This window comes from Salvelinus alpinus, chromosome 2, assembly GCF_045679555.1.
Source record: "Salvelinus alpinus chromosome 2, SLU_Salpinus.1, whole genome shotgun sequence".
Taxonomy (NCBI): domain Eukaryota; kingdom Metazoa; phylum Chordata; class Actinopteri; order Salmoniformes; family Salmonidae; genus Salvelinus; species Salvelinus alpinus.
In genome coordinates, this window is record NC_092087.1 from 26,757,370 (window position 1) to 26,783,998 (window position 26,629).

Consider the following 26,629-nt stretch of genomic DNA (forward strand, 5'->3'; position numbering starts at 1 on the left):
AAAATCACCTGTCCTTGGTTCCAACACTCACTATAGAGTTCCAAACTGCCTCTAGAAGCAACGTCAGCACAATACCTGTTCATCAGGAGCTTCGTGGAATGGGTTTCTATGGTCGAGCAGCTGCACACAAGCCTAAGATCACCATGAGTAATGCCAAGCATTGGCTGGAGTGGTGTAAAGCTTGCCACCATTGGACTCTGGAGCAGTGGAAATGCGTTTTCTGGAGTGATGAATCACACTTAACCATCTGGCAGTCTGACAAATTAATCTGGGTTTGGCGGATGCCAGGGGAACGCTAACTGCCCCAATGCATAGTGTAAACTGTAAAGTTAGGTGGAGGAGAAATAATGGTCTGGGGCTGTTTTTCATGGTTCGGGCTAGGCCCCTTAATTCTAGTGACGGGAAATCTTAACGCTACAGCATACAATGACATTCTAGACGATTCTGTGCTTCCAACTTTGTGGCAACAGTTTGAGGAAAAGCCCTTTCCTTTTTCAGCATGACAATGCCCCCGTGCACAAAGTGAGGTCCATACAACACCATCGAACACCTTTGGGATGAATTGGAATGCCGACTGCAAGCCAGGCCTAATCGCCCGACCTCACTAATGCACTTGTGACTGAATGGAAGCAAGTCCCCGCAGCAATGTTCCAGTGGAAAGCCTTCCCAAAAGAGTGGAGGCTGTTATAACAGAAAAGGGGGACCAACTCCATATTAATGCCCATGGAATGAGATGTTCGACGAGCAGGTGTCCAAATACTTTTGGTCATATAGTGCATTTTATATGGTATTTAGACATAATGATATAAAATGTAACTTCTTTACATCAAGTTTCCCAGTAAAACTAAGTTCATTGCGGGGACAGGAAGAAAGAACTCCCTGGGAAAAACAGAGATGGAGGGGTATGATCATTTTCTTTGGTCATTGTCCCTGCTATGTATATTCCCCCCCAAGCCGACACCGCGACGGCTCTCAAGGAACTACACTGGACTTTGTGCAAACTGGAAACCGCATATCCTGAGGCCGATTTTATTGTAGCTGGGGACTTTGATAAAGGAAACATTCCAGAAATTCTATCAACACATCTCCTGTACTACACTCGGAGAGAACCCGCTTTACCATTGTTACTCTCCCTTCGTTCTGCTCCTCCCCGCCTATAGGGAGAAACGTTTTAGCAGGAAGCAACCGTAGTAAGGACTGTTCAACATTGGTCTGACCAATCGGAATCTAGACTGGAAAATGCTCCGGGTCACCATTGAGAATTGTATCGATGTACACACTGACTCGGTGACTGGGTTCATCAGGAAGTGCATAGTGGATGTTTTTCCTACTGTGACGATTAGAACTTATCCAAACCAAAAACCGTGGGTAATTTGAACATGAACCACTGCATTTAACTACGGCCAGGTGACTGGGAATATGGTTCTGTACAAACAACCCAGCTATGACCTCCGTAAGGCAATCAAAGAGGCAAAATGACAGTACAGGGACAAAGTGGATTCTCAATTCAATGGCTCAGACACGAGACGCATGTGGGAGGGAATCCAGACAATCATGGATTATAAAGGGAAAGCAAGCTAAACACCTTCACCCGCTTTGAACAAAACAACACCGAGCTGCCGACGTGGGCTCCTGCCGCTCACGAGGACTCCCTCACGAGGGCTCCCGATCTCTGTGGTCAACGTAAGTAAGATATTCAAGCTTGTTAATCCTTGTACGGCTGCTGGCCCAGATGGCATACCAAGCGGCATCCTCTGAGCATGTGCAGACCAGCTGGCTGGAGTGTTTACTTATAATCAATCTCTCCCTATCCCAGTCTGTTGTCCCCACTTGCATCAAAATGTCCACCGTTGCACCTGTACCCAAGAAAGCGAAGGTAACTGAACTAAATGACTATTGCCCTGTAGCATTCACTTTTTGGAGTCACTTTTACTGTAAATAAGAATAGAAGGTTTCGAAACACTTCTACATTAATATGGATGCTACCATGATTACGGATCATCCTGAATGAATCGTGAATAATGACGAGTGACAAATATCATACCCCCAAATAATTCTACCCTCCCCAAGTTTTTTTGGGGGGGGGTGGGGTTCCTTCCTCTCTGGCAACTGAGTTAGAAAAGACACCTGCATCGTTGTAATGACTGGATATATTGATACACCATCCAAAGTGTAATTAATTAACTTCACCATGGTCAAAGGGATATTCAATGTCTGTATTTTTTTTACCCATCTGCCGATAGGTGCCCTTCTTTGCGAGGCATTGGAAAACCTCCCTGGTCTTTGTGGTTGAACCTGTGTTTGAAATTCACTGCTCAACTGAGGGACTATACAATTATCTGTATGTGTGGGCTACAGAGATGAGGTAGTCGCTCAAAAATCATGTTAAACACTATTATTGCACACAGTGAGTCCATGCAACTTGTTGAGCACATTATTACACCTGAACTTATTTAGGCCTGTCATAACAAAGGGGTTGAATACGTATTGACTCAAGACATTTCAGATTTTCATTTTTAAAACATTTCAAAACATTTCTAAAAACACAATTCCACTTTGACATTATGGGGTAATTATGGGGTAAACACAATTAAAATTTGGACATTATGGGGTGTCTATGCCAGTGACACAAATTTGTAAATTTAATTCATTTTAACTTCAGCATGCAACGCAACAAAATATCAAAAAATTCAAGGGATGTAAATACTTTCTGAAAGCACTGTACTGGCAATGTTGTCTAGACACACCATTCACATGCATATGTATACTGAATAAAAATATAAATGCAACATGCAACAATTTCAAAGATTTTACTGAGTTACAGTTCCTATAAGGAAATCATTGAATTTAAATAAATAAATTAGGTCCTAATCTATGGATTTCACATGATTGGGAATACAGATATGCATCTGTTGGTCACAGATACTGTACCTTAAAAAAAAAGTAAGTGGTGTGGATCAGAAAACCAGTCAGTATCTGGTGTGACCACCATTTGCCTCATGCAGCATGACACATTTCTTTCACATAGAGTTGATCAGGCTGTTGACTGTGGCCTGTGGAATGTTGTCCCACTCCTCTTCAATGACTGTGAGAAGTTGCTGGATATTGGCGGGAACTGGAATACGCTGTCGTATACGTCAATCCAGAGCATCATTGGATGACGTATGGTGAGTATGCAGCCCATGGAAGAACTGGGACATTTTCAGCTTTTTTTTCAGAACATAAAATTCTCTGGCAACAGCTCTGTGGCATTGTTGTGTCAAAGCGTCACATTTTAGTGGCCTTTTATTGTCCCCAGCACAAGGTGCACCTGTGTAATGAAAGCTGTTTAATCAGCTTTTTTGATATGCCACTTCTGTCAGGTGGATGGATTATCTTGGCAAATGAGAAATGCTCAGTAACAGGGATGTAAACAAATTTGTGCACAACATTTGAGAGAAATAAGCTTTTTGTGCGTATGGATTTTTAAAATTTCATCTCATGAAACATGGGACCAATGCTTTACATGTTGCGTTTTATATTTTTGTTCAGTATACATATTGCGTTGTCAAATCAAATTAAATTGTATTTGTCACGTGCTGAATACAACAGTTGTAGACTTTTACCGTGAAACAATTAGAGAAAGCTAAGGTAACTGAGCTAAATGACTATCACCCCGTAGCACTCACTTCTGTCATCATGAAGTGCTTTGAGAGACTAGTCAAGGATCATATCACCTCCACCCTACCTGACATCCTAGACCCACTCCAATTTGCTTACCGCCCCAATAGGTCCACAGACGACGTAATCACACTGCACACTGCCCTAACCCATCTGGACAAGAGGAATACCTATGTAAGAATGATGTTCGACTACAGCTCAGCATTTAACACCATAGTACCCTCAACTCGTCATTAAGCTCGAGACCCTGGGTCTCGACCCCGCCCTGTGCAATTGGGTCCTGGACTTTCTCACGGGATGCCCCCAGGAGGTGAGGGTAGGAAACAACATCTCCACCCCGCTAATCCTCAACACTGGGGCACCCCAAGGGTGCGTTTTCAGCCCTCTCCTGTACTCCTTGTTCATCCATGACTGCGTGGCCATGCACGCCTCCAACTCAATCATCAAGTTTGCAGACGACACTACAGTGGTAGGCTTGATTACCAACAACGACGAGACAGCCTACAGGGAGGAGGTGAGGGCCCTCGGAGTGTGGTGTCAGGAATATAACCTCTCATTCAACATCAACAAAACAAAGGAGATGATCGTGGACTTCGGGAAACAGCAGAGGGAGCACCCCCCTATCCACATCGACGGGACAGTAGTGGAGAAGGTGGAAAGTTTTAAGTTCCTCGGCGTACACATCACGGACAAACTGAAATGGTCCACCCGTTTCAACAGAGCCTCTTCAACCTCAGGAGGCTGAAGAAATTTGGCTCGTCACCAAAAACACTCACAAAATTTACAGATGCACAATCGAGAGCATCCTGTCGGGATGTATCACCGCCTGGTACGGCAACTGCTCCACCCACAACCGTAAGGCTCTCCAGAGGGTAGTGAGGTCTGCACAACGCATCCCCGGGGGCAAACTACCTGCCCTCCAGGACACCTACACCACCCGATGTCACAGGAAGGCCAAAAAGATCATCAAGGACAACAACCACCCGAGCCACTGCCTGTTCACCCCGCTATCATCCAGAAGGCGAGGTCAGTACAGGTGCATCAAAGCTGGGACCGAGAGACTGAAAACCAGCATCTATCTCAAGGCCATCAGACTGTTAAACAGCCATCATGAACATTGAGTGGCTGCTGCCAACATACTGACTCAAATCTCAAGCCACTTTAATAATTAAAAATTGGATGTTGTAAATGTATCACTAGTCACTTTAAACAATGCCACTTTATATAATGTTTACATACCCTACATTACTCATCTCATATGTATATACTGTACTCTATACCATCTACTGCATCTTGCCTATGCCGTTCGGCCATCGCTCATCCATATATTTATATATACATATTCTTATTCATTACTTTATACTTGTGTGAGGTATAAGGTAGTTGGGAAATTGTTAGATTACTTGTTAGATTTTACTGCATGGTCGGAACTAGAACCACAAGTATTTCGCTACACTCGCATTAACATATGCTAACCATGTGTATGTGACCAATAAAATTTGATTTGATTTGATTTTTACTTACGAGTCGTTTCCCAACAATGCAGAGTTAAAAAGTAAGAAAATGTGCAAATAGAAAATAGTAACATAATAATGAGACTATATACAAGGAGTACCGGTAACAAGTCAATGTGCAGGGGTACAAGGTAGTTGAGGTAATAAGTACATGTAGGTCGGGGTAAAAGTGACTAGGCACTCTGGATAGAGTAGCAGCAGTGTGTGTGAAAGTGTGTTGGAGTGTCAGTGTAAGTATGTGTGAGCATGTGGGTAGAGTCCATGCAAGAGAGTGAGTGAAAAAAAAAGGGTCAATGCAATAGTCCAGGTAGCCATTTGATTAACTGTTCAGCAGTCTTATGTCTTATGGGTAGAAGCTGTTATGGGTGCCTTTTGGTCCCGAACTTGGCGCTCTGGTACCGTATGCCGTGTGGTAGCAGATTGAACATTCTATGGCCGGGGTGGCTGGGGTCTTTGACAATTTTCCGGGCCTTCCTCTGACACCGCCTGGTATAGAGGTCCTGGATGGCAGGGAGTTTGGCCCCAGTGATGTACTGGGCCATCCACACCACCCTCTGTAGCGCCTTGCGATAGAGCGCTGTGCAGTTGCTATATCAAGTGGTGATGCAGCAAGTCAAGATGCTCTCGATGGTGCAGCTGTAGAACCTTTCGAGGATCTGAGGGGCCATGCCAAATTTTTTCAACCTAAGGGGGTACAGGCACTGTTGAGCCTTCTTCATGACAGTGCTGCTGTGAGAGGACCATGTTAAGTCCTTAGTGATGTGGAACTTAAAGCTCTCGACCCACTTCACTACAGCATTGTCAATCTGTTTTGGAGCGTGCTCATCCCTCTGCTTCCTGTAGTCCACGATCAGCTCCGTTTTGTCTTTCTGACGTTGAGGGAGAGGTTGCTGTTGTTCTGGCACCATGCTGCCAGGTCTCTGACCTCCTCCCTGTAGGCTGTCTCATCGTTGTCGGTGCTCAGGCTTACCACCGTCGTGTCATCAGCAAACTTGATGATGGCGTTGGAGACGTGTGGCCACACAGTCATGGGTGAACAGGGAGTATAGGAGTGGACAAAGCACACACCCCTGAGGGGTTCCTGTGTTGAGGGTCAGTTAGGCAGATGTGTTGTTACTAGTGCTGGGAATTTCCAGGGACCTCACAATATAATATTATGAAGATCGTGAGATCTTACAATTGTCTGCTGCAGAGGAACAAGAGAGAGTCATGAAAAAATGAGTTTTGATCAGTCATGGAAAGAAAACTGCTGAAAACAAATTGGCTACCTATTTAAAAAGATTAGAACAAGCTACAGTATGAATGAAAAATACTGGCGTTTTGGTGCAGGTACAGCCGACTACTACTGCGCTGTAGTCAATGAACGGCATTCTCACATAAGTATTCTTCTTGTCCAGGTGGGAGAGAGCAGTGTGGAGTGCAATAGAGATTGTGTGATCTGTTGGGGTGGTATGCGAATTGGATTGGGTCCAGGGTGTCTGAGATGATGGTGTTGATGTGTGCCATGACCAGCCTTTCAAAGCATTTCATGGTTACAGATGTGAGTGCTACGGGACGATAATCGTTTAGACAGGTTAAATAAAATAAAATAACATTGAATTTGTCACATGCGCCGAATACAACAAGTGTTTTCACCTTACAGTGAAATTCTTACTTACAAGCCCTTGACCAACAATGCATTTTAAAGGAAATAGCAAAAAAAAAGTAAGAAAAAAAAGTAAGAGATAAGAATAATAAATAGCAGCTGTAAATAACAATAGCGGAGCTATATACAGGGGCTACCGGTACAGAGTCAATGTGCGGGGGCACCGGTGTCGAGGTAATTGAGATAATATGTACATGTACAGTTGAAGTCGGAAGTTTACATACACTTAGGTTGGAGTCATTAAAACTCGTTTTTCAACCACTCCACAAATTTCTTGTTAACAAACTATAGTTTTGGCAAGTCGGTTAGGACATCTACTTTGTGCATGGCACAAGTAATCTTTCCAACAATTGTTTACAGACAGATTATTTCACTTATAACTCACTGTATCGTAATTCCAGTGGGTCAGAAGTTTACATACACTAAGTTGACTGTGCCTTTAAACAGCTTGGAACATTCCAGAAAATGATGTCATGGCTTTAGAAGCTTCTGATAGGCTAATTGACATAATTTGAATCAATTGGAGGTGTACCTGTGGCTGTATTTCAAGGCTGACCTTAAAACTCAGTGCCTCTTTGCTTGACATCATGGGAAAATGAAAAGAAATTAGCCAAGACCTCAGAAAAAAAATTGTAGACCTCCACAAGTCTGGTTCATCCTTGGGAGCAATTTCCAAATGCCTGAAGGTACCACGTTCATCTGTAAAAACAATAGTACGCATGTATAAACACCATGGGACCATGCAGCCATCATACCGCTCAGGAAGGAGACACGTTCTGTCTCCTAGAGATGAATGTACTTTGGTGCAAAAAGTGCAAATCAACCCAAGAACAACAGAAAAGGACCTTGTGAAAATACTGGAGGAAACAGGTACAAAAGTATCTATCTACAGTAAAACGAGTCCTATATCGACATAACCTGAAAGGCCGCTCAGCAAGGAAGAAGCCACTGCTCCAAAACCGCCATAAAAAAGCCAGACTACGGTTTGCAACTGCACATGGGGACAAAGATCGTACTGTTTGGGAAAATGTCCTCTGGTCTGATGAAACAAAAATAGAACTGTTTGGCCATAATGACCATTGTCATGTTTGGAGGAAAAAGGGGAGGCTTGCAAGCCGAAGAACACCATCCCAACCGTGAAGCACAGGAGTGGCAGCATCATGTTGTGGGGGTGCTTTGCTGCAGGAGGGGCTGGTGACTTCACAAAATAGATGGCATCATGAGAAAGAAAAATTATGTGGATATATTGAAGCAACATCTCAAGACATCAGTCAGGAAGTTAAAGCTTGGTCGCAAATGGGTCGTCCAAATGGACAATGACCCCAAGCATATTTCCAAAGTTGTGGCAAAATGGCTTAAGGACAACAAAGCCAAGGCATTGGAGTAGCCATCACAAAGCCCTGACCTCAATCCTATAGAACATTTGTGGGCAGAACTGAAAAAGTGACTATGCGAGCATGGAGGCCTCCAAACCTGACTCAGTTACACCAGCTCTGTCAGGAGGAATGGGCCAAAATTCACCCAATTTATTGTGGGAAGCTTGTGGAAGGCTACCCGAAACGTTTGACCCAAGTTAAACAATTTAAAGGCAATGCTACCAAATACTAATTGAGTGTATGTAAACTTCTGACCCACTGGGAAAGTGATGAAAGAAATAAAAGCTGAAATAAATCATTCTCTCTACTATTATTCTGACATTTCACGTTCTTCAAGACTTCAGACTTCAACTGTAGGTACAGGTATTAAAGTGACTATGCATAGATGATAACAACAGAGTGGCAGCGGTTTAAAAGAGGAGGGCAATGCAAATAGTCTGGGTAGCCATTTGATTTGGTGTTCAGGAGTCTTATGGTTTGGGGGTAGAAGCTGTTTAGAAGCCTTTGGACCTAGACTTGGCCCTCCGGTACCGCTTGCCGTGCGGTAATTTTTAGGGCCTTCCCCTGACACCGCCTTGTATAGATGTCCTGGATGGCAGGAAGCTTGGCCCCAGTGGTTTACTACCCTCTGTAGTGCCTTGCGGTCGGAGGCCGAGCAGTTGCCATACTAGGCAGTGATGCAACCAGTCAGGATGCTCTCGATGGTGCAGCTGTAGAACCTTTTGAGGATCTGAGGATGCTGTTACGGAATGTTTAGCAGGACAGGAAAAGGGTCCAATTCATGCACTTATCAAGGGACATCCCTGGCGGACTCCCTAAACACAAGTGCTTTGTTTGTAAATGATGTTGGAGTGTGCCCCTGGCTCTCCATAAATAAATAAACTGAAAATCATGCCGTCTGGTTTTCTTAATATTAGGAATTTATTATTTTTTACTTTTGATACTTAAATATATTTTAGCAATTACATTTACTGTTGATACGTATGTATATTGAAAACCAAGAACTTTTAGACTTTTACATAAGTAGTATTTCACTGGATGACTTTCACTATTACTTGAGTCATTTTCTATTAAGGTATGACAATTGAGTACTTTTTCCACCACTGGTTCTTAGGAACAGGGACAATGGTGGTCTGCTTGAAACGTGTTAGGATTACAGACTGGGACAAGGACATATTGAAAATGTCTGTGAAGTCACTTGCCAGCTGGTCTGTTCATGCTCTGAGAATGTGCCCTGGTATTCCGTCTGGCCCAGCGGCCTTGTGAGTGTTAACCTATTTAAAAGTCTTACATCGGGCCTCCCGAGTGGCGCAGTGGTCTAAGGCATTGCATCGCAGTGCTAGCTGTGCCACTAGAGATCTTGGTTCGAGTCCAGGCTCTGTCACAGCCGGCCGCAACTGGGAGACCCATGGGGCGGCGCACAATTGGCCCAGCGTCGTCCGGGTTAGGGGAGGGTTTGGCCGGGAGGGATGTTCTTGTCCCATCGCACTCTAGCGACTCCTGTGGCGGGCTGGGTACAATGCGGGCTGGGTACAATGCACGCTGACACGGTTGCCAGGTGTACAGTGTTTCCTCCGACACATTGCAACTGGCTTCCAGGTTAAGCGGCATTGTGTCAAAAGGATTTTGTTTCGGAGGACGCACGGCTCCCGACCTTCGCCTTTCCCGAGTCCATACGGGAGTTGCAGCGATGAGACAAGACTGTAACTACCAATTGGATACCACAAAACAGTAGGGGGTCTCATGCCTGGCTCAGTGTTGTTTGCGAGCATTGAAGTCATTCAGCTCATCTGGGAGATTTGCATTACTGGGAAAATCACTGCTGGTTTTCCCTTTGTACTCCGTAATAGTCTACAAACCCTGCCACATCCTACACCGGGTCTGACAGAGTGTCAGACCCGGTGTAGGATGTTAGAGCTGGAAACATAAGCATTTTGCTGCACCTGTGATAACATTTGCATAACTGTGTATGTAACCAATACATTTTTATTTGATCATGAAAAAAAAGTAATTCATACATTTGAATGCTAAAAGTATCTTATGTCAATTTGGACTTCTCCGTTTTCGGTCAAAATGACATGCCTAAAAGATCATGTATTTTCATCCACATTTTCATCAATTTTAGTTACAGTAACCTCAATGTGGCAATGGATGTGTTACTCATTTTAAACTTCATTAAATACTGTTACATTAATTAGCCTTAACTTTAGGCTAGTTAACGTATTACAAAAGTCATATTGAAATGTGTTTGGTTGACAATGCAAGCAACTATCAACATTTAAAGGAGATGCTAATGCTTGGATAGTTTCATCTGAGCCACTGGCTTAATCCTATTCTCTAATTTTTATTTGTGGTTTACTTGGAGATGCGAATCCAACATATCATTTGTTAACTTGTCCACAAGTTAATAGGTTATTTATTGTATTGCTAAAGTGATATTGTGTTTGGTTGTCAATGCAACCAAATATCAACATTTAAAGGAGATCTTTTGTGTCACTGACTTAGTCTGGCTTTAATTCCAGTTTGTCTACAAATTAAAAATTGATATGTTGGATTCAAGTCTCCATCTCAACCAAAGTTAAAGTGACTAAATGTGACTAAATAAAATCAAACTTCAAATGCACTTCAAATGAAGTTTGATTTAGTGCTATTCTTTAAAATTGCTTTTTGATTGAGATGGAGACGTGAATCCAACACATGAATTATTATCTTGAAGATTACATTGGAAATCACCCAAAGCTTGAAACCCTAGGCCTATATGTATTGTCTAGTTTTAGTTGTACCCTGGGTTGAATTGAAACAATAGCTGTTGATGACTTCGCAAATACTAAAGAGGACTAAATAGTATCATTGATGATATATGACTTACCTATCAGTTGGAATGACTTCGATAGCAAGAGTGCATCTATTTCGTTATTAAAACTGATCAATTCACATAATAGCACATTGGTAGTAGTCCGTGACAAATATCAAAGCGAAGCAGGGCTGGGCTTTGTTAAAACCCTGTATGGGAGATCAGAAGTATAGCTGTAGATAAATCAGCCCTCCAGTAAGAGGTGCTGTCTGTCCAGACTGTTTTATTTCTGATAGAGGATATCATGTTGTAGATCTTGTGGTTTGTGTATGTTGAAAATTGATTACCATGATGACACACTCCTGTGGTTGAAATTTCATCCTTAAAACAGCAGTTTATGTTGATTTATTTTTTTCAAATCTATTGTATTTTTCACAAAACGTTGACAATTACTCCAGGGCCAGGTATCATGCTGTCAGCATTGAAGATTGATGACAACCGTGGAGATGTGTAGGCTAAATGTGTTTTCTATAACGCACATATGTCATTCCCATACTGATTTAATTTTGCAGCTCAATTCTGATACATAGGATATAGGCAATATTAGGCTAGGCCTACTGGGCTACAATGCAACGTAGGCACTATAATATACAAAAATATAGGAATTAATAGTCGATTAAATCATGCACTTCAAGTCTGACTATTGACTATTCCACGCATCAAATTCAGAATAGGGCAACAAGTGGAGTTTGGCGGATATAATAGTGAATATGGGGAATAAATAAATAATGATATGGGAAAAGGTGTAATTGGTGAGAATCTCCATTGGAGATGTTTCAGATCATCAGGTGGATGTAGTAAATAGGTTGCCGCGTCAACTGCGCTCCCACCGCCCGCTATAATTCGCCTTTATATTCAGAACCATGTTCAGTTCCCGGTACCTTCCCCATCCGCGCGTTGCTTAGCAGGCTACTGAAAAGCGTTCTTTATCGTCTTTCATCCGACCCCACCCCTTCTCATAGCATCCTAGCAAATCCCCGGCTGTGACTGGAGAGTTAAACGCTGAAAACTCGTAGGGTAAGCAACTACACATTTATTTTGTTCGAATTCAATAGCTTTTTGTGCAGAGTTTGACCAGCCTAGGCCTACTCTCTTTCTACATCAGTCTTGGGCTTTCATAATTCCTCTCAACTGAGATTTCATGGTTTACATCGAGTTTATCAGTATTTTTTTCTACTCATCACCCCCTCCCCCTCTAGCGTTGCCAATGCGAAACAGATAGCAGCTGTCTCTGAACACTGTCGTTCTTGAAAAACCTGTGGCACTGAGAGTCTTTTTGATCTCCGCTTTCTCACTCTGTCTAGGTAGTCTCCATCCAAGACCACCAACATGTTGGACCCATCTTCCAGTGAGGAGGAAGCGGATGAGATGGTAGAAGAAGAACGCAAAGAGGTGTTGGCACCAAGTACCGGGGGCGCACGGGTGTCACCCAGCCGGACCACCGAGAGTTCTGGTGGGCTCCAGCCCTCGAGCCGGGGAAGCAGTGCTCGCCCATCCAGCCCCAGCCCCTCGGTGGCCAGTGATAAGGAGAAAGATGATCTGGAAAAGATGCAGAGGGAGGAGGAAGAGCGAAAGAAGAGGCTCCAGCTCTATGTCTTTGTAATGCGCTGCATTGCCTACCCTTTTAATGCCAAGCAACCCACCGACATGGCCAGACGACAGCAGAAGGTAAGACCACTGTAAATAATAAACACACAACAGTGACTACATACTTTTTAAAAGTAATTAAAATATATCCTATACTGTAGTATATCATGAAACTAGTCTTCTGGCATGGGATTAATGGTAGGGTAGTCATTATTAGAAGGGAACCACCCTTGCATAATGTTAACTAATAGAGCATTAATGATGGGGTGGAATTTGAGTGCAGCCCCCACTCTTCTGATACTGGTGTTGGAAAGAAGCAGGTCCAGTAAAGGCATATTTCAATAGCAGCAAAACTACATCAGTGACATGTCTACCAGTTGCAGAGTCACATAGTTTCCTTAAAGTGCATCTCCTGTTGAAATGTAGTCTAATTCAATCACAAGGAAGTGCCATATAGCTGTAAATATAGTGGGCTTTGTGTTTGTGGGTAATTTAAAGTGCCACCTTCATCTCACCCACTGCCTGTCAGTCACTCTGCTCTGGTGTACTGCCCATTGTAGTAGCACTTCCATAAGTCTAGCCTCCAGGGAGGATAATCATCCTTCTGTTCCTACATGAATCAAGTAAAGCTTGTACGGCTTTTGCACGAACGACCTCTAACACCAGATTAATTGCTTATTTCACAGAGTAGCATTTGTATTGTTGTCTACAGGAAATGTGCTGTATGCCTATATTTCATCTGACAGATGAATTTTCCACTGCATCCAGTACATTATAAAATGTAGCCTAGTCATGGTCAAGAAAATTCACACACACACCTGCTAGTGGAAACCTTTTGGTCATGTAGAGCTTTGATCTAAGCTACCTGAATAGTAATGTGCCCAGCTCCATGAGATATTACAATCACATCAGCCTCATTTACATACTGTATTAGCTTAGCATTTTTCAGCATGAATAACATTGTCCATCTCCCAAATAATTAAAATGTATAGACTGGCTTAATTCAAGTATATGTTTTTGCTAAAAGTAACATTGTTTCCTCCTCTCAAAGCCCTTAAACTTAAAATGAGTAACATGTCCATCTAAAATCCCAGCCAGTGGGCAGCATATGAGGCCATTTTTAATACATGCAGATTGAATCTGATTTTTTTTTAATGCAGCGGCAATTGTGGTGACAGCAAAAGGTCATAGCAGTGATGACATCCATCTGGATATCTCCATCATATATTTTTTTTAATGGTGAAGTCAGAGATAGACTAAATAAATCTAATCAAATAACATTTTATTGGTCACACACATGGTTAGCAGATGTCATTGCAAGTGTAGCGAAATGCTTGTACTTCTAGTTCCGACGGTGCAGTAATATCACACAGTAATCTAGCAATTATACAACAACTATCTAATACACACCAATCTAAGTAAAGGGATGGAATAAAAATATATACATATAAATATATGGATGAGCGATGACTGAGTGGCATAGGCAAGATGCAATAGATGGCATAAAATACAGTATATAAACTCAGCAAAAAAAAGAAACGTCCCTTTTTCAGGACCCTAAGATAATTCGTAAAAATCCAAATAACTTCAGATCTTCATTGTAAAGGGTTTAAACACTGTTTCCCATGCTTGTTCAATGAACCATAAACAATTAATGAGCATGCACCTGTGGAATGGTCGTTAAGACACTAACAGCTTACAGACGGTAGGCAATTAAGGTCACGGTTATGAAAACTTAGGACACTAAAGAGGCCTTTCTACTGACTCTGAAAAACACCAAAAGAAAGATGCCCAGGATCCCTGCTCATCTGTGTGAATGTGCCTTAGGCATGCTGCAAGGAGGCATGAGGACTGCAGATGTGGCCAGGGAAATAAATTGCAAAGTCTGTACTGTGAGACGCCTAAGACAGCGCTACAGGGAGACAGGACGGAAAGCTGATCATCCTCGCAGTGGCAGACCACGTGTAACAACACCAGGAATGCACAATCCCTCCATCAGTGCTTAGACTGTCCGCAATAGGCTGAGAGAGGCTGGACTGAGGGCTTGTAGGCCTGTTGTAAGGCAGGTCCTCACCAGACATCATCGGCAACAACGTCGCCTATGGTCACAAACCCACTGTCGCTGGACCAGACAGGACTGGCAAAAAGTGCTCTTCACTGACAAGTTGCAGTTTTGTCTCACCAGGGGTGATGGTCGGATTTGCGTTAATCGTCGAAGGAAAGAGCGTTACACTGAGGCCTGTACTCTGGAGCTGGATCGATTTGGAGGCGGTGGGTCCGTCATGGTCTGGGGCGGTGTGTCACAGCATCATCGGACTGCGCTTGTTGTCATTGCAGGCGATCTCAACGTTGTGCGTTACAGGGAAGACATCCTCCTCCTTCATGTGGTACCCTTCCTGCAGGCTCATCCTGACATGACCCTCCAGCATGACAATGCCACCAGCCATACTGCTCGTTCTGTGCGTGATTTCCTGCAAGACAGTAATGTCAGTGTTCTGCCATGGCCAGCGAAGAGCCCGGATCTCAATCCCATTGAGCACGTCTGGGCCCTGTTGGATCGGAGGGTGAGGGCTAGGGCCATTCCCCCCCAGAAATGTCCGGGAACTTGCAGGTGCCTTGGTGGAAGAGTGGGGTAACATCTCACAGTAAGAACTGGCAAATCTGGTGCAGTCCATGAGGAGGAGATGCAAAGCAGTACTTAATGCAGCTGGTGGCCACACCAGATACTGACTGTTACTTTTGACTTTGACCCCTGCCTTTGTTCAGGGACACATTATTCCATGTCTGTGGAACTTGTTCAGTTTATGTCTCAGTTGATGAATCTTGTTATGTTCATACAAATATTTGCACATGTTAAGTTTGCTGAAAATAAACGCAGTTGACAGTGAGAGGACGTTTCTTTTTTTGCTGAGTTTACATATGAGATGAGTAATGCAAGATATGTAAACATTTTTAAAGTGACTAATGATCCATTTAGTGGCCAATGATTTCAAGTCTGTATGTAGGTAGCAGTCTCTCTGTGTTATTGATGGCTGTTCAACAGTCTGATGGCCTTGAGATAGATGCTGTTTTTCAGTCTCTAGGTCCCAGCTTTGATGCACCTGTACTGTCCTCGCCTACTGGATGGCAGCAGGGTGAACAGGCAGTGGCTCGGGTGGTTGTTGTCCTTGACATTGTGTGCAGTAGGTGTCCTGGAGGGTAGGTAGTTTGCCCCCGATGATGCGTTGTGCAGACCGCACCACCTTCTGCAGAGCCTTGCAGTTGTGGGCGGTGATATAGCCCTACAGGATGCTTTCAATTAAGCATCTGTAAAGGTTTGTGAGGGTTTTAGGTGACAAGCCACATTTCTTGCTATTGCGCCTTCTTCACCACACTGTCTGTGTTGGTGGACCATTTCAGTTTGTCCGTAATGTGTACGCCGAGGAACTTAACTTTCTACCTTCTCCACTGCTGTCCCGTCAATGTGGACATGGGGGTGCTCCCTCTGCTGTTTCCTGAAGTCCACGATCATCTCCTTTGTTTTGTTGACATTGAATGCGAGGTTATTTTCCTGACACCACACTCTGAGTGCCCTTACCTCCTCCCTGTAGGCTGTCTCGTCGTTGTTGGTAATCAAGCCTACTACTGTTGTGGCCTACTACTGTTGTGTCGTGTTCAAACTTGATGATTGAGTTGGAGGCGTGCATGGCCACGCAGTCATGGGTGAACAGGGAGTACAGGAGGGGGCTGAGCACGCACCTTTGCGGGGCCCCAGTGTTTAGATGTTGTTTCCTACCTTCACGACCTGGGTGCGGCCTGTCAGGAAGTCCAGGACCCAATTGCACAGGGCGGGGTTGAGACCCAGGGCCTCAAGCTTAATGAAGGGCTTGGAGGGTACTCTGGTGTTGAATGCTGAGCTGTAGTCAATGAAGAGCATTCTTACATAGGTATTTCTCTTGTCCAGATGGGATAGGGCAGTGTGATGGCGATTGCATCTTCTGTGGACCTATTGGGGCGGTGTACTAATTGAAGTGGGTCTAGGGTGGCAGGTAAGGTGGAGGTGATATGATCCTTGACTAGTTTCTCAAAGCACTTCATGATGACAGAAGTGAGTGCCACGGGGCGATAATCATTTAGTTCAGTTACCTTTGCCTTCTTGGTTAAAGGAACAATGGTAGCCATCTTGAAGCACGTGGGGACAGCAGATTGGGATAGTGAGAGATTGAATATGTCCGTAACCACACCAGCCAGCTGGTCTACGCATGCTCTGAGGACGCGTCTAGGGATGCTGTCTGGGCCGGCAGCCCTGCGAGGGTTAACACGTTTAAATGTCTTACTCACGTCGGCCACGGAGAAGGAGAGGGAGTGCCCGCTGTCCTTGGTAGCGGGCCGCGTCGGTGGCACTGTGTTATTCTCAAAGCGGGTAAAGAAGGTGTTTGGTTTGTCTGGAAGCAAGATGTCGGTGTCCGTGACGTGGCTGGTTTTCTTTTTGTAGTCCATGATTGCCTGTAGACCCTGCCACATACGTCTCGTGTCTGAGCCGTTGAATTGCGACTCCACTTTGTCCCTATACCGACATTTCGCTTGTTTGATTGCCTTGCGGAGGGAATAACTACACTGTTTGTATTCGGCCATATTCCCAGTCATCTTTCCATGGTTAAATCCGGTCGTCGCACTTTCAGTTTTGCGCAAATGCCGCCATCTATCCACGGTTTCTGGTTAGTGTAGGTTTTAATAGTCAGTGGGTACAACATCTCCAATGCACTTCCTTATAAATTCACTCACTGAATCAGCGTATAAATCAATATTATTCTCTGAAGCTGCCCGGAACATTTCCCAGTCCGCGTGATCAAAACAATCTTGAAGCTTGGATTCCAATTGGTCTGACCAGCGTTGAATAGTTCTTGTCACGGGTACATCCTGTTTGAGTTTCTGCCTATAGGAAGGAGGAGATAAATGGAGTCATGGTCAGATTTACCGAAGGGCGGGTGTGGGAGGGCCTTGTATGCATCACAGAAGTTAGAGTAGTAGTGATCCAGTGTATTGCCCGCACGAGTGCTACAATCATTATGCTGATAGAATTTAGCTAGCCTTGTTCTCAAATTTGCTTTGTTAAATCCCCAGCTACAATAAATGCAGCCTCCGGATATATGGTTTCCAGTTTGCATAGAGTCCAGTGAAGTTCCTTGAGGGCCGCCGTGGTATCGGCTTGAGGGGGGATATACACATCTGTGACAACAATCGATAAGAATTCTCTTGGGAGATAATATGGTCAGCATTTTATTGTGAGGAATTATAGGTCAGGTGAACAAAGGGACTTGAGTTGATGGATGTTGTTATGATTACACCATGAGTTGTTAATCATGAAGCATACGCTCCCACCCTTCTTCTTCCCAGAAACATGTTTATTTCTGTCGGCGCGACGCATAAATAATCCCGGTGGCTGTACCAACTCCGACAACATATCCTGAGAGAGCCATGTTTCCGTGAAATGGAGTATGTTACAATACCTGATTTCTCTCTGAAAGGTAACCCTTGCCCTAATTTTGTCTACCTTAATATCTAGAGACTGGACTTTGGCGAGTAATATACTCGGAAGCGGTTAGTGGTGTGCACGCCTCCGAAGTCTGACCAGGAGGCCGCTCCGTCTACCTCTTCTGCGGCGACTTTGTTTTGGGTCGGTCTCTGGGATCAGATGAAATGCCCTGGGTGGTGGTGCGAACAAAGGATTCGCTTCGGGAAATGCGTATTCATGGTCATAATGTTGGTAACTTGACTTCGCTCTGATATCCAATAGTTATTCCCGGCTGTATGTAATAATACTTAAGATTTTCTGGGCTAACAATGTAAGAAATAATACATAAAAAAACTAAATACTGCATAGTTTCCAAAGGACTAGAAGAGAGGCAACCCTCTCTGTCGGCGCCATCTTGCTTCTCCATCTTGCTACAGACTATTACAGGAAGATCTTCTGAGGTTTCTTTACCTCGGAGTGACCTGTTATCTGATCCCCTTAATATGAAGGTGTTTCCTTTTTGTTCTTCATGGAATAGAATTACAGTATTCCTCCTAGCCTATACTAGGCTTCCACAATTAATGGACTCGGCTTACACTGATGGTTAATGATGACAAGTATGAGTAGGCCTATTTATTATCGTTGTCGTAAGGGAATCTTGTGTCAGTATATTAGGGATGGGCAACTCCGGTGCTTGGATGGTGGAGTGTCTGCTGGTTTTTGTTACTACCTTCAAACTGGCCATTATGAGATTTCCATGACAGGGGGTAGAGAGAACCAGCAGATCCTGGGGCTCCTGAGATTACTGTTGTCCATCCGCAATACTCCAAGGAAGGCTTTGCAGGTGCTGATTTCTCATGGTGACAACATGTTATGATCCCTTTCTCGCATGATGAAATACACCAGACAATTTGGCATTCTTTAGTGAGTCTCATGAAACATACACTATGCAGTCTGATGAGTGGTTCTTGTTAGCAGGCATTTTGTGGAGATGAGTGGCGAGGGTTCACTCTCCTGGGATAAGTTGTCAGACTGGTTAGTCTTGCTCCATTTAGAAACTATCTTTGTCACATTACAATAACGACTAATGTTGAGTGAATGGATGCATGGTGGCCCATGTCAAACAGTGGCCCACCATAAAATAGAGGGCACTTAATTACTGCTCTTGATCCTTTACTTGATGAGCTGGCGATTGTACAGTATCTGGGGTGTGACCTTGTCCTGTCTGACCCATTAAAATCATGCTGAGCTGATCTCTTAAATGCTACTGTAGGAGATAGCCATAGACTTCCAGTTTTTGCACTAATGGTAGTTGGCATTGGCTCGTGAAACTTCCTCTAACTTCCTTCACACTGGACACATAGACAAACATGGTATCCACAAGTTCATCTTACTCTGGGGAAGTACAGTGCCCTCAAAGTATTCACACTCCTTGACTATTTCCACATTTTATTGTTACAGCCTGCATTTAAATGAATTCAATTGAGATTTTGTGTCACTGGCCTACACACAATACCCCATAATGTCAAAGTGGAATTATGTTTTTACAACATTTTACAAATTCATTACAAATAAAAGCTGAAATGTCTTGAGTCAATTAGTATTCATCCCCTTTGTTATGGCAAGCCTAAATAAGTTCAGAAGTAAACATTTGCTTTAAAAGTCACATAATAAATTGCATGGACTCACTCTGTGTGCAATAATAGTGTTTAACATGATTTTTGAATGACTACCTCATCTCTGTACCCCACACACAATTATCTGTGCGGTCCCTCAGTCGAACAGTGAATTTCTAATACAGATTCAACCACAAAGTCCAAGGAGGTCTTTCAGTGCCTTCGAAAGCAGGGAACCTATTGATGGATGGGTAAAAATAAAAAAGCTGACATTGAATATCCCTTTGAGCATGGTGAAGTTATTAATTACACTTTGGATGGTGTATCAATAAACCCAGTCACTACAAAGATACAGGCGTCCTTCTGAACTTAGTTGCTGGAGTGGAAAGATACCGCTCAGGAATTTCACCACAAGGTCAATGGTGACTTTAAAACAGTTACAGAGTTTAATGGCTGTGATCGGAGAAAACTGAGAATGGATCAACAACATTATAGTTACTCCACAATACTAACCTAATTGAGAGAATGAAAAGAAAGAAGCACGTACATAATAAAAAATATTCCAAAACATGCATCCTGTTTGCAACAAGGCACTAAAGTAATACTGCATAAAATTGGCAAAGCAATTTACTTTTTGTCCTGAAATGAAAGTGTTATGTTTGGGGCAAATACAACACATTACTGAGTACCACTCTCCATATTTTAAAGCTTCAAGCTGCATAATGTTATGGGTGTGCGTGTAATCGTTAAGGACTGGAGTTTTTCAGGATAAAAAATAAGCGGAATGGAGCTAAGCACAGACAAAATCCTAGAGGAAAACCTAGTTCAGTCTGCTTTCCACCAGACACTGTATAACGATCTTCGTTGGGAGAAAGAGAGGAGGACCAAAGTGCAGCGTGGTAAGTGTTCATGATGAATATTTAATGGGACAAAACTGAACACTGAAATACAAAACAATAAAGTGAACGAACTAAAACCGAAACAGTTCCGTGTGGAACACACAGACACGGAAGACAACCACCCACGAAACCCAGGTGAAAAAAGGCTACCTAAGTATGATTCTCAATCAGAGACAACTAACGACACCTGCCTCTGATTGAGAATCATACCAGGCCAAACGAAAAAACCAACATAGAAAAACGAACATAGATAACCCACCCAACTCACGCCCTGACCATACTAAAACAAAGAAATAACAAAAGAACTAAGGTCAGAACGTGACACACTGGGAGATGAATTCACCTTTCAGCAGGACAATAACCTGAAACACAAGGCCAAATATACACTGGAGTTGCTTACCTAGACAACATTAATGTTTCTGAGACTTACCCAGAAAGACTCACATCTGTAATCACTGACAAAGGGGAATCTAACATGTATTGACTCAGGGCTGTGAATACTTATGTAAATGAGATGTTTCTGTATTTAATTTTCAATAAATTTGCAATAATTTCTCAAAACATATTTTAACTTTGTCATTATGGAGTATTGTGTGTAGATGAGTGAGAAAAAAATATTTAATCAATTTTGAATTCAAGCTGTAACACAACAACATGTGGAATAAGTCAAAGTGTATGAATACTTTCTGAACACACTGTAGATAAAGGGCCTCATTGCCAAAATCACAAATTATCCCTTTAAAATTAATCTCACAATACCCTCTCTTGCATTCTGAAAAACAGAGCTAAAGGCACATCAAAAGTCCTTGTTGGATCGGTCTCAGAAAAACGTTATTTCTCCTAGACTAATTTGCTTCTTTATCTGGTTTGTTTTCATGCAGTCTTTGGGGTTTGCTCCATTAGACCATTATGGGGGGATGTAGGCTCACCTTTCTCTCTCATCGTTTACCGTTATTGTGTACACAGACAGTTACGTCACGTCAGTATATGTGATTGCTATTGTCTGCTCTCAAGTCCCACCCTGAGCAGATTGAATGGAATCTGAGCTAGAAACAAGACAGTTGATTTGCCTTCTCTCTTTAGGGTTCTCAGGGGACCTAGCTTGAGATAGTCTGTGAATGTAAGCCTTGCTGTGGTTCTCAGTTTGAAACAGTATGTGTGTTTGATTGGTCCCTCTGTGTTAAGGCCACACACACTCAGTAACAGGATGATAAGTGGATGTTATTGCAACAGTAGAGAAGACTCCCTCATTGTGAGTTTGGGCTTAGCCTTTACTATCACTTGAACCTGATTGGCTAGCTCAGACTGAGAAAAGTGTATCTTTATCATTACAATGTCTTCTCACTCTCATAATTCTCTCACATGGATGTAGATCTCATATTCCCTGTATTCTTCTCTCCTTTCTGTCGGATTGTATCTCCTCCCTTCCTCCTATTCTCTGTCTCAGGCCCACCCTTCTCCTTTCCTGTCTCTCTTTTCCTATCTCTTCCTCTCGCCGCTCTCTCTCTGTCTTTCAGTGAGCCTTCAGCCTGGAATTGGAGCTAATTTCCTCCCAGCAGTCGATCTACCTCAACGGCCTCTGTGACAGTGATTGTATCCGTCATCAAGTTCTTTACTCAATGTTTCGGCTGGATGCTTGTCCATATGACTCCTTTTCTCACTTTCCATCAAATACCACAGTGAAAATGTGGACTTATTAAAATTAGAAAATTAGCAGCTGTTGTGTTAGTGGGGTCTATATTGCTTGGGCAAAACAAACATCTTGGCCTTTTTAGATATGTAGTGATTTTCATCGTGATATATTATTTGAAATCTGTTTCCTGAAAACATGATTTCTAATTAAACAGGAGCCTGGCAAGGCCAATGATCTAAAATTAAATATGTTAACTAGCTCCGTTGTTTCAACCACTTCTCAAAAATATTGTATGCCATACCAATTGTTGAAAACACAGGCAACAGTTGAACGCAGAAGGCGCTGCAGTATGGTAACAACCTCCTGCTCCCTACTGTCTTTTATTTATTCCCCATTCTAAGATTATTACACAAAGGTGAGGCTGAGGCGGTACAGTAGCACAATCAGGCCATCTGTCCTCTTTTCAACCCCATAGGCCTGGATGAAACCAGTCCAACACCACCGCACCGCAACCCTGCTTTTCTCCTCTGCTCCTCTCCTCCCCTCCTCTACCATTCCTTCACTCCATCTCTCCTTTACTCTTCTCTACTTCTCCTCTACCATTCCCCCACTTTTCTACTTGCTTTTCTCCTCTGCTTCTCCTCTTCCTTGCGTTCTGCGTATCTCCCCCATCCATTTGTTCTGCTTATCTTCACCGCTCATCACCCCTGCTTCTCTCATCCACTTTCCTCTTCCATCTCTCTGTTGCTCCTTTCCCCAAATTCTATTCCTCATCTCCATTCTCTCTTCAGGAGCCTCCAGAGTGGCAGGGCTTTGGATACAAATCTGTCAGAGTAGCAGATACACGGGGCTCCACACAACAAGGACTCCCTTTTAATATTTTCACCTCTGATGAGCCGACACCTTTGTCCATGGATACTTACTCTGTCTGCTTTAACAAGTAATATGTCTTTGTCTCCACTCAGCCACCTACTCTGAGGCGTATGAGACAGGTAACGGGACAGAGTTACAATCTCCACTCCTCTCGTGTTAAGTGGGATACTGCCTTGTTGAAGAGAAAGTCTGCTGCGTTGCTCTACTCGGTGTCATGACGTGGCCCTTTCTGGGTATAGATCGTGGCATCCCTCTCTCTCTCTCTCTCTCTCTCTCTCCTACACCCAGGTTCTGTTATCTCAGGTCGTAAATTCCTAGCGGAGACTCTCCCCCTGGCCATGCAGAAAGAGACACATAGAGAGAACAAAGGATTTCACGTGGCAAACTCCTAAATCCCCAAAATGGGGGATTTGACACAAGGCGGGAATGGTCCGTGGACACTTAAGGGATGGATATGACAAGTGTGTTTTCATTTGGAAACAGGAAACACGCATAACTTTATCTCTGAATATGTACATTTCTCAATTATGGGGTTTGCGTCTAATTATTGTATAAAATGAATGAGTAAAGATGAAACTATTTGTGAAATTATGTAATATGATGTTAAACCTTTAAAGGGATTACAAGTCTTTCACATTAAAGTTTTTAACGAAGTAATTGGCCCGTCCCCATGAGCACAGACATGATCTGGCGTCGTGGCACAGCCCTTTTCTACTGTTATGAATAAAACCTGAGGAAATCCTCTTCAGACCACAAAAACCTCAGCGTAAGCTAAGGGTGCAATGGTTGTTGAATTCCTAACCATACCACGTGGAGCATTGGCTACACTGTGGGAAATGGTTAAACTGAGACTATCGATCCCTACAGAATAAGAGCAAATCTTAGATAATTTCTAGCTGCAGACTAGTAATTATTATGTCAAACTGGGATGCGAAGACCGACAACCGCCGAAACATCTATTCTATGAGAACATTTCTGAATGGTACTCTGAATTATCCATTCTAACCATGAAAGACTTTGCTCTTCAGGGAAACAGAGAGAGAGAGACTCAGATGAACTCTCCAACAGAAGAACTGACGATTCCAACAGAGATCACAACGACACACTGGGCATAAATATATATTGATTGCAATTATTCCCGAATGAGTGAGCGTTCATGTGCAAAGGTTTAGCATTTCAATTAATATAATTATCAACTGTGTAGTGACTCCTTTTATCTTTCCTGCCCTTTTCAGTCCACACGCACTTCCCTTTGTCCACCAAGCCGTCATATCCGCTTAGCCCACTAGGGAACCTCCCCAGTGATTATTTAGTTAGTTAGTAAATAAATTATTAAGACAATTGATGTATGAATGATTCATAGTAAAGGCTGGGTTCATGCAGATTTCCGACGTTTGTAATGAGACTAACGTGAGGTAAAGAATAATTCATTAATTAGAAGACTAATTGATCAGATATTAAAATATCTGAAGAGTTATATTAGGAAAATTTTGTAATCTGAAGATTTTCCTTGGTGCCCCGACTTCCTAGTTAATTACATTTACGTGATTAATTTAATCACGTAATAATAATTACAGAGAATTGATTTGATAAAATAACAGTCTTCACTTTACCGACAGTTCAGAGGAACGCAGCGTGCAAGAAACAAAAGACTGTTAAACAGCAGTATGAGTTCTATTATCTCTTCACCATCCAAAGCTAGACCAATAAAACTACAGAGACGAGGGCTGAAGGGTGGGTCATTTTCATTCAGCATTACCACAGGCGCCACTACATTGACAGCTAACTGTGATGCAAATATGCTCAGTTACTCCCTGTACTGATGGAGGGAAAGAGAGGTGCAATGAATTTGAATTTGAATTTGCAATGATGGAAGAGTGATACAGAGGACAGATTTAGTAGTCCTGCTTCAAAATTGGCAATGAAATATATCCTTTTGGAGAGAAATAATGGCTTTTATGGCTTTCTTAGATACCACGAGTGAGTGGTGTATTGTACATGAGAGTTTCAGAAATGTATCAAATCTATACTTGTATTTGACATGAACATATGAGAATATCTCATTTATGTACATTGTGCATACAATACACCAGGCAATAATGGAACAGAATCTTTGCGTTATGTCATAAAAGGCAGACCTAGCATGTTTTAGTGAGTAAACACACAGTCCAGGGCCATTCTCTTGTGTGATATGGAAATCCAGCGTATGGTTTTGTGTGCGTGCGATGGAAATGTCACGGCGCTCACGTTCTCCTTGCTCTCTAACAGCTTTGTGTTGCAAAACTGGTTCAATAGTTCCCTGATTAATTCATGATGACATGGTGTAAGCACCTAATGCTGCCATGTCAGGTTTCCTACTGTGCAGCCAGTCCGTGAGTACTGTATCCTCGCCAGGGTCTGTACACACATTTAACGCATGCACACACACATGTACACAACGCACACGTACAGTGCACCCACACATACTACACACATGCACTACACTTCCTGTCTTGGACACATACACTTATACAGACACATGGTAGTAAGAGTAATCAGTGCAGTCAGTCACTGTGAACACGCGAACACAAAGCCTGATCAATTATTGCTGTAATGGTGGACACCCACAGAACGGGTATGTCAAGACCAAAGGCGCACGTTATTAGCCTAACCCCCCGCCACGAGCTCAGATGTTGCAGACTTATAGCTGTGTTTTATTATTCTAAAATGTTACACTATGTGCCGTGCTATTCCATGCTGTATGTTGTTTGTATTCTTGAATGCCATTTTCAAAGGATGTGTTTTCTGTTGGTGGTGCTTGATTTATCTGCGAAGGCGTTTCTTGTGTTTACACACTGCAATGTCTCGCTGTATAGATGGATTACGGTAGTGGAGGTGGCTTGAGCTGTTTAATGTAGGCAATCTGTTCCGTTTTCACTGTCTCTCATAGTTTGGAGACTCACTCCAACACCGCTATTTTTGGGACATTCCCAGAACCAGCACCTGAGGATAGTAGGGGACTATTGTGTTAGACCACGCCTAATGGTCAAGAGAGAGCAGGGTTGGACCTGGGGGTGAGGCAATGGCTCACTGGTAATGGACCATAGATTGACGCCCCACTGGCCCAAAGCACTCTGGAGAAAGAGAGCTGTGAACAGAGTGGCGCTGTGGGTATTCTGGTTGCCCGTTCCAATACTACTTACAATGCATCCTTCCTGCCTCCCAGTCCCTACCTCAAAGTAATCATTGATCAGACTGGATTGGTTAAAGCTATGATGTGGAACCGTTGATTACTCCTATCTCATTAGATCAGTGATCACTTCAAGGAAGGGAAGAAGCTAGAATGATGTTTACAAGTGTTCCCTCTACAGAGGGCTTGGCTAGAATAAACCAATCTAATGTTCCTAGCCACAACCCAGTCTTTATGATTGTTCGATTCAGCAGCAATTTGCTCTCATTGTGGAAGGGCAATTCCAAGGTAATGGAATTTGTATTTGTA

At 43.1% G+C, this 26,629-nt stretch overlaps 1 protein-coding gene across 5 annotated transcripts in view; it reads left to right on the top strand.

The window, feature by feature from the left end:
- The first annotated feature begins 11,834 nt into the window (after positions 1–11,834).
- Positions 11,835–26,629, top strand: part of LOC139557610 (calcium-dependent secretion activator 1-like) — a 150,920-nt gene continuing 136,125 nt past the window's right edge. For 4 of the 5 annotated variants that reach the window (XM_071372679.1, XM_071372646.1, XM_071372663.1 and 1 more), the window contains exons 1-2: positions 11,835–12,066; positions 12,354–12,717. In XM_071372679.1, the coding sequence (XP_071228780.1) occupies positions 12,379–12,717 (339 nt within the window). In that variant the 5' untranslated portion in view covers positions 11,835–12,066; positions 12,354–12,378. The remainder of the gene's footprint in view (positions 12,067–12,353; positions 12,718–26,629) is intronic. The other variant, XM_071372655.1, reaches the window with a different exon arrangement.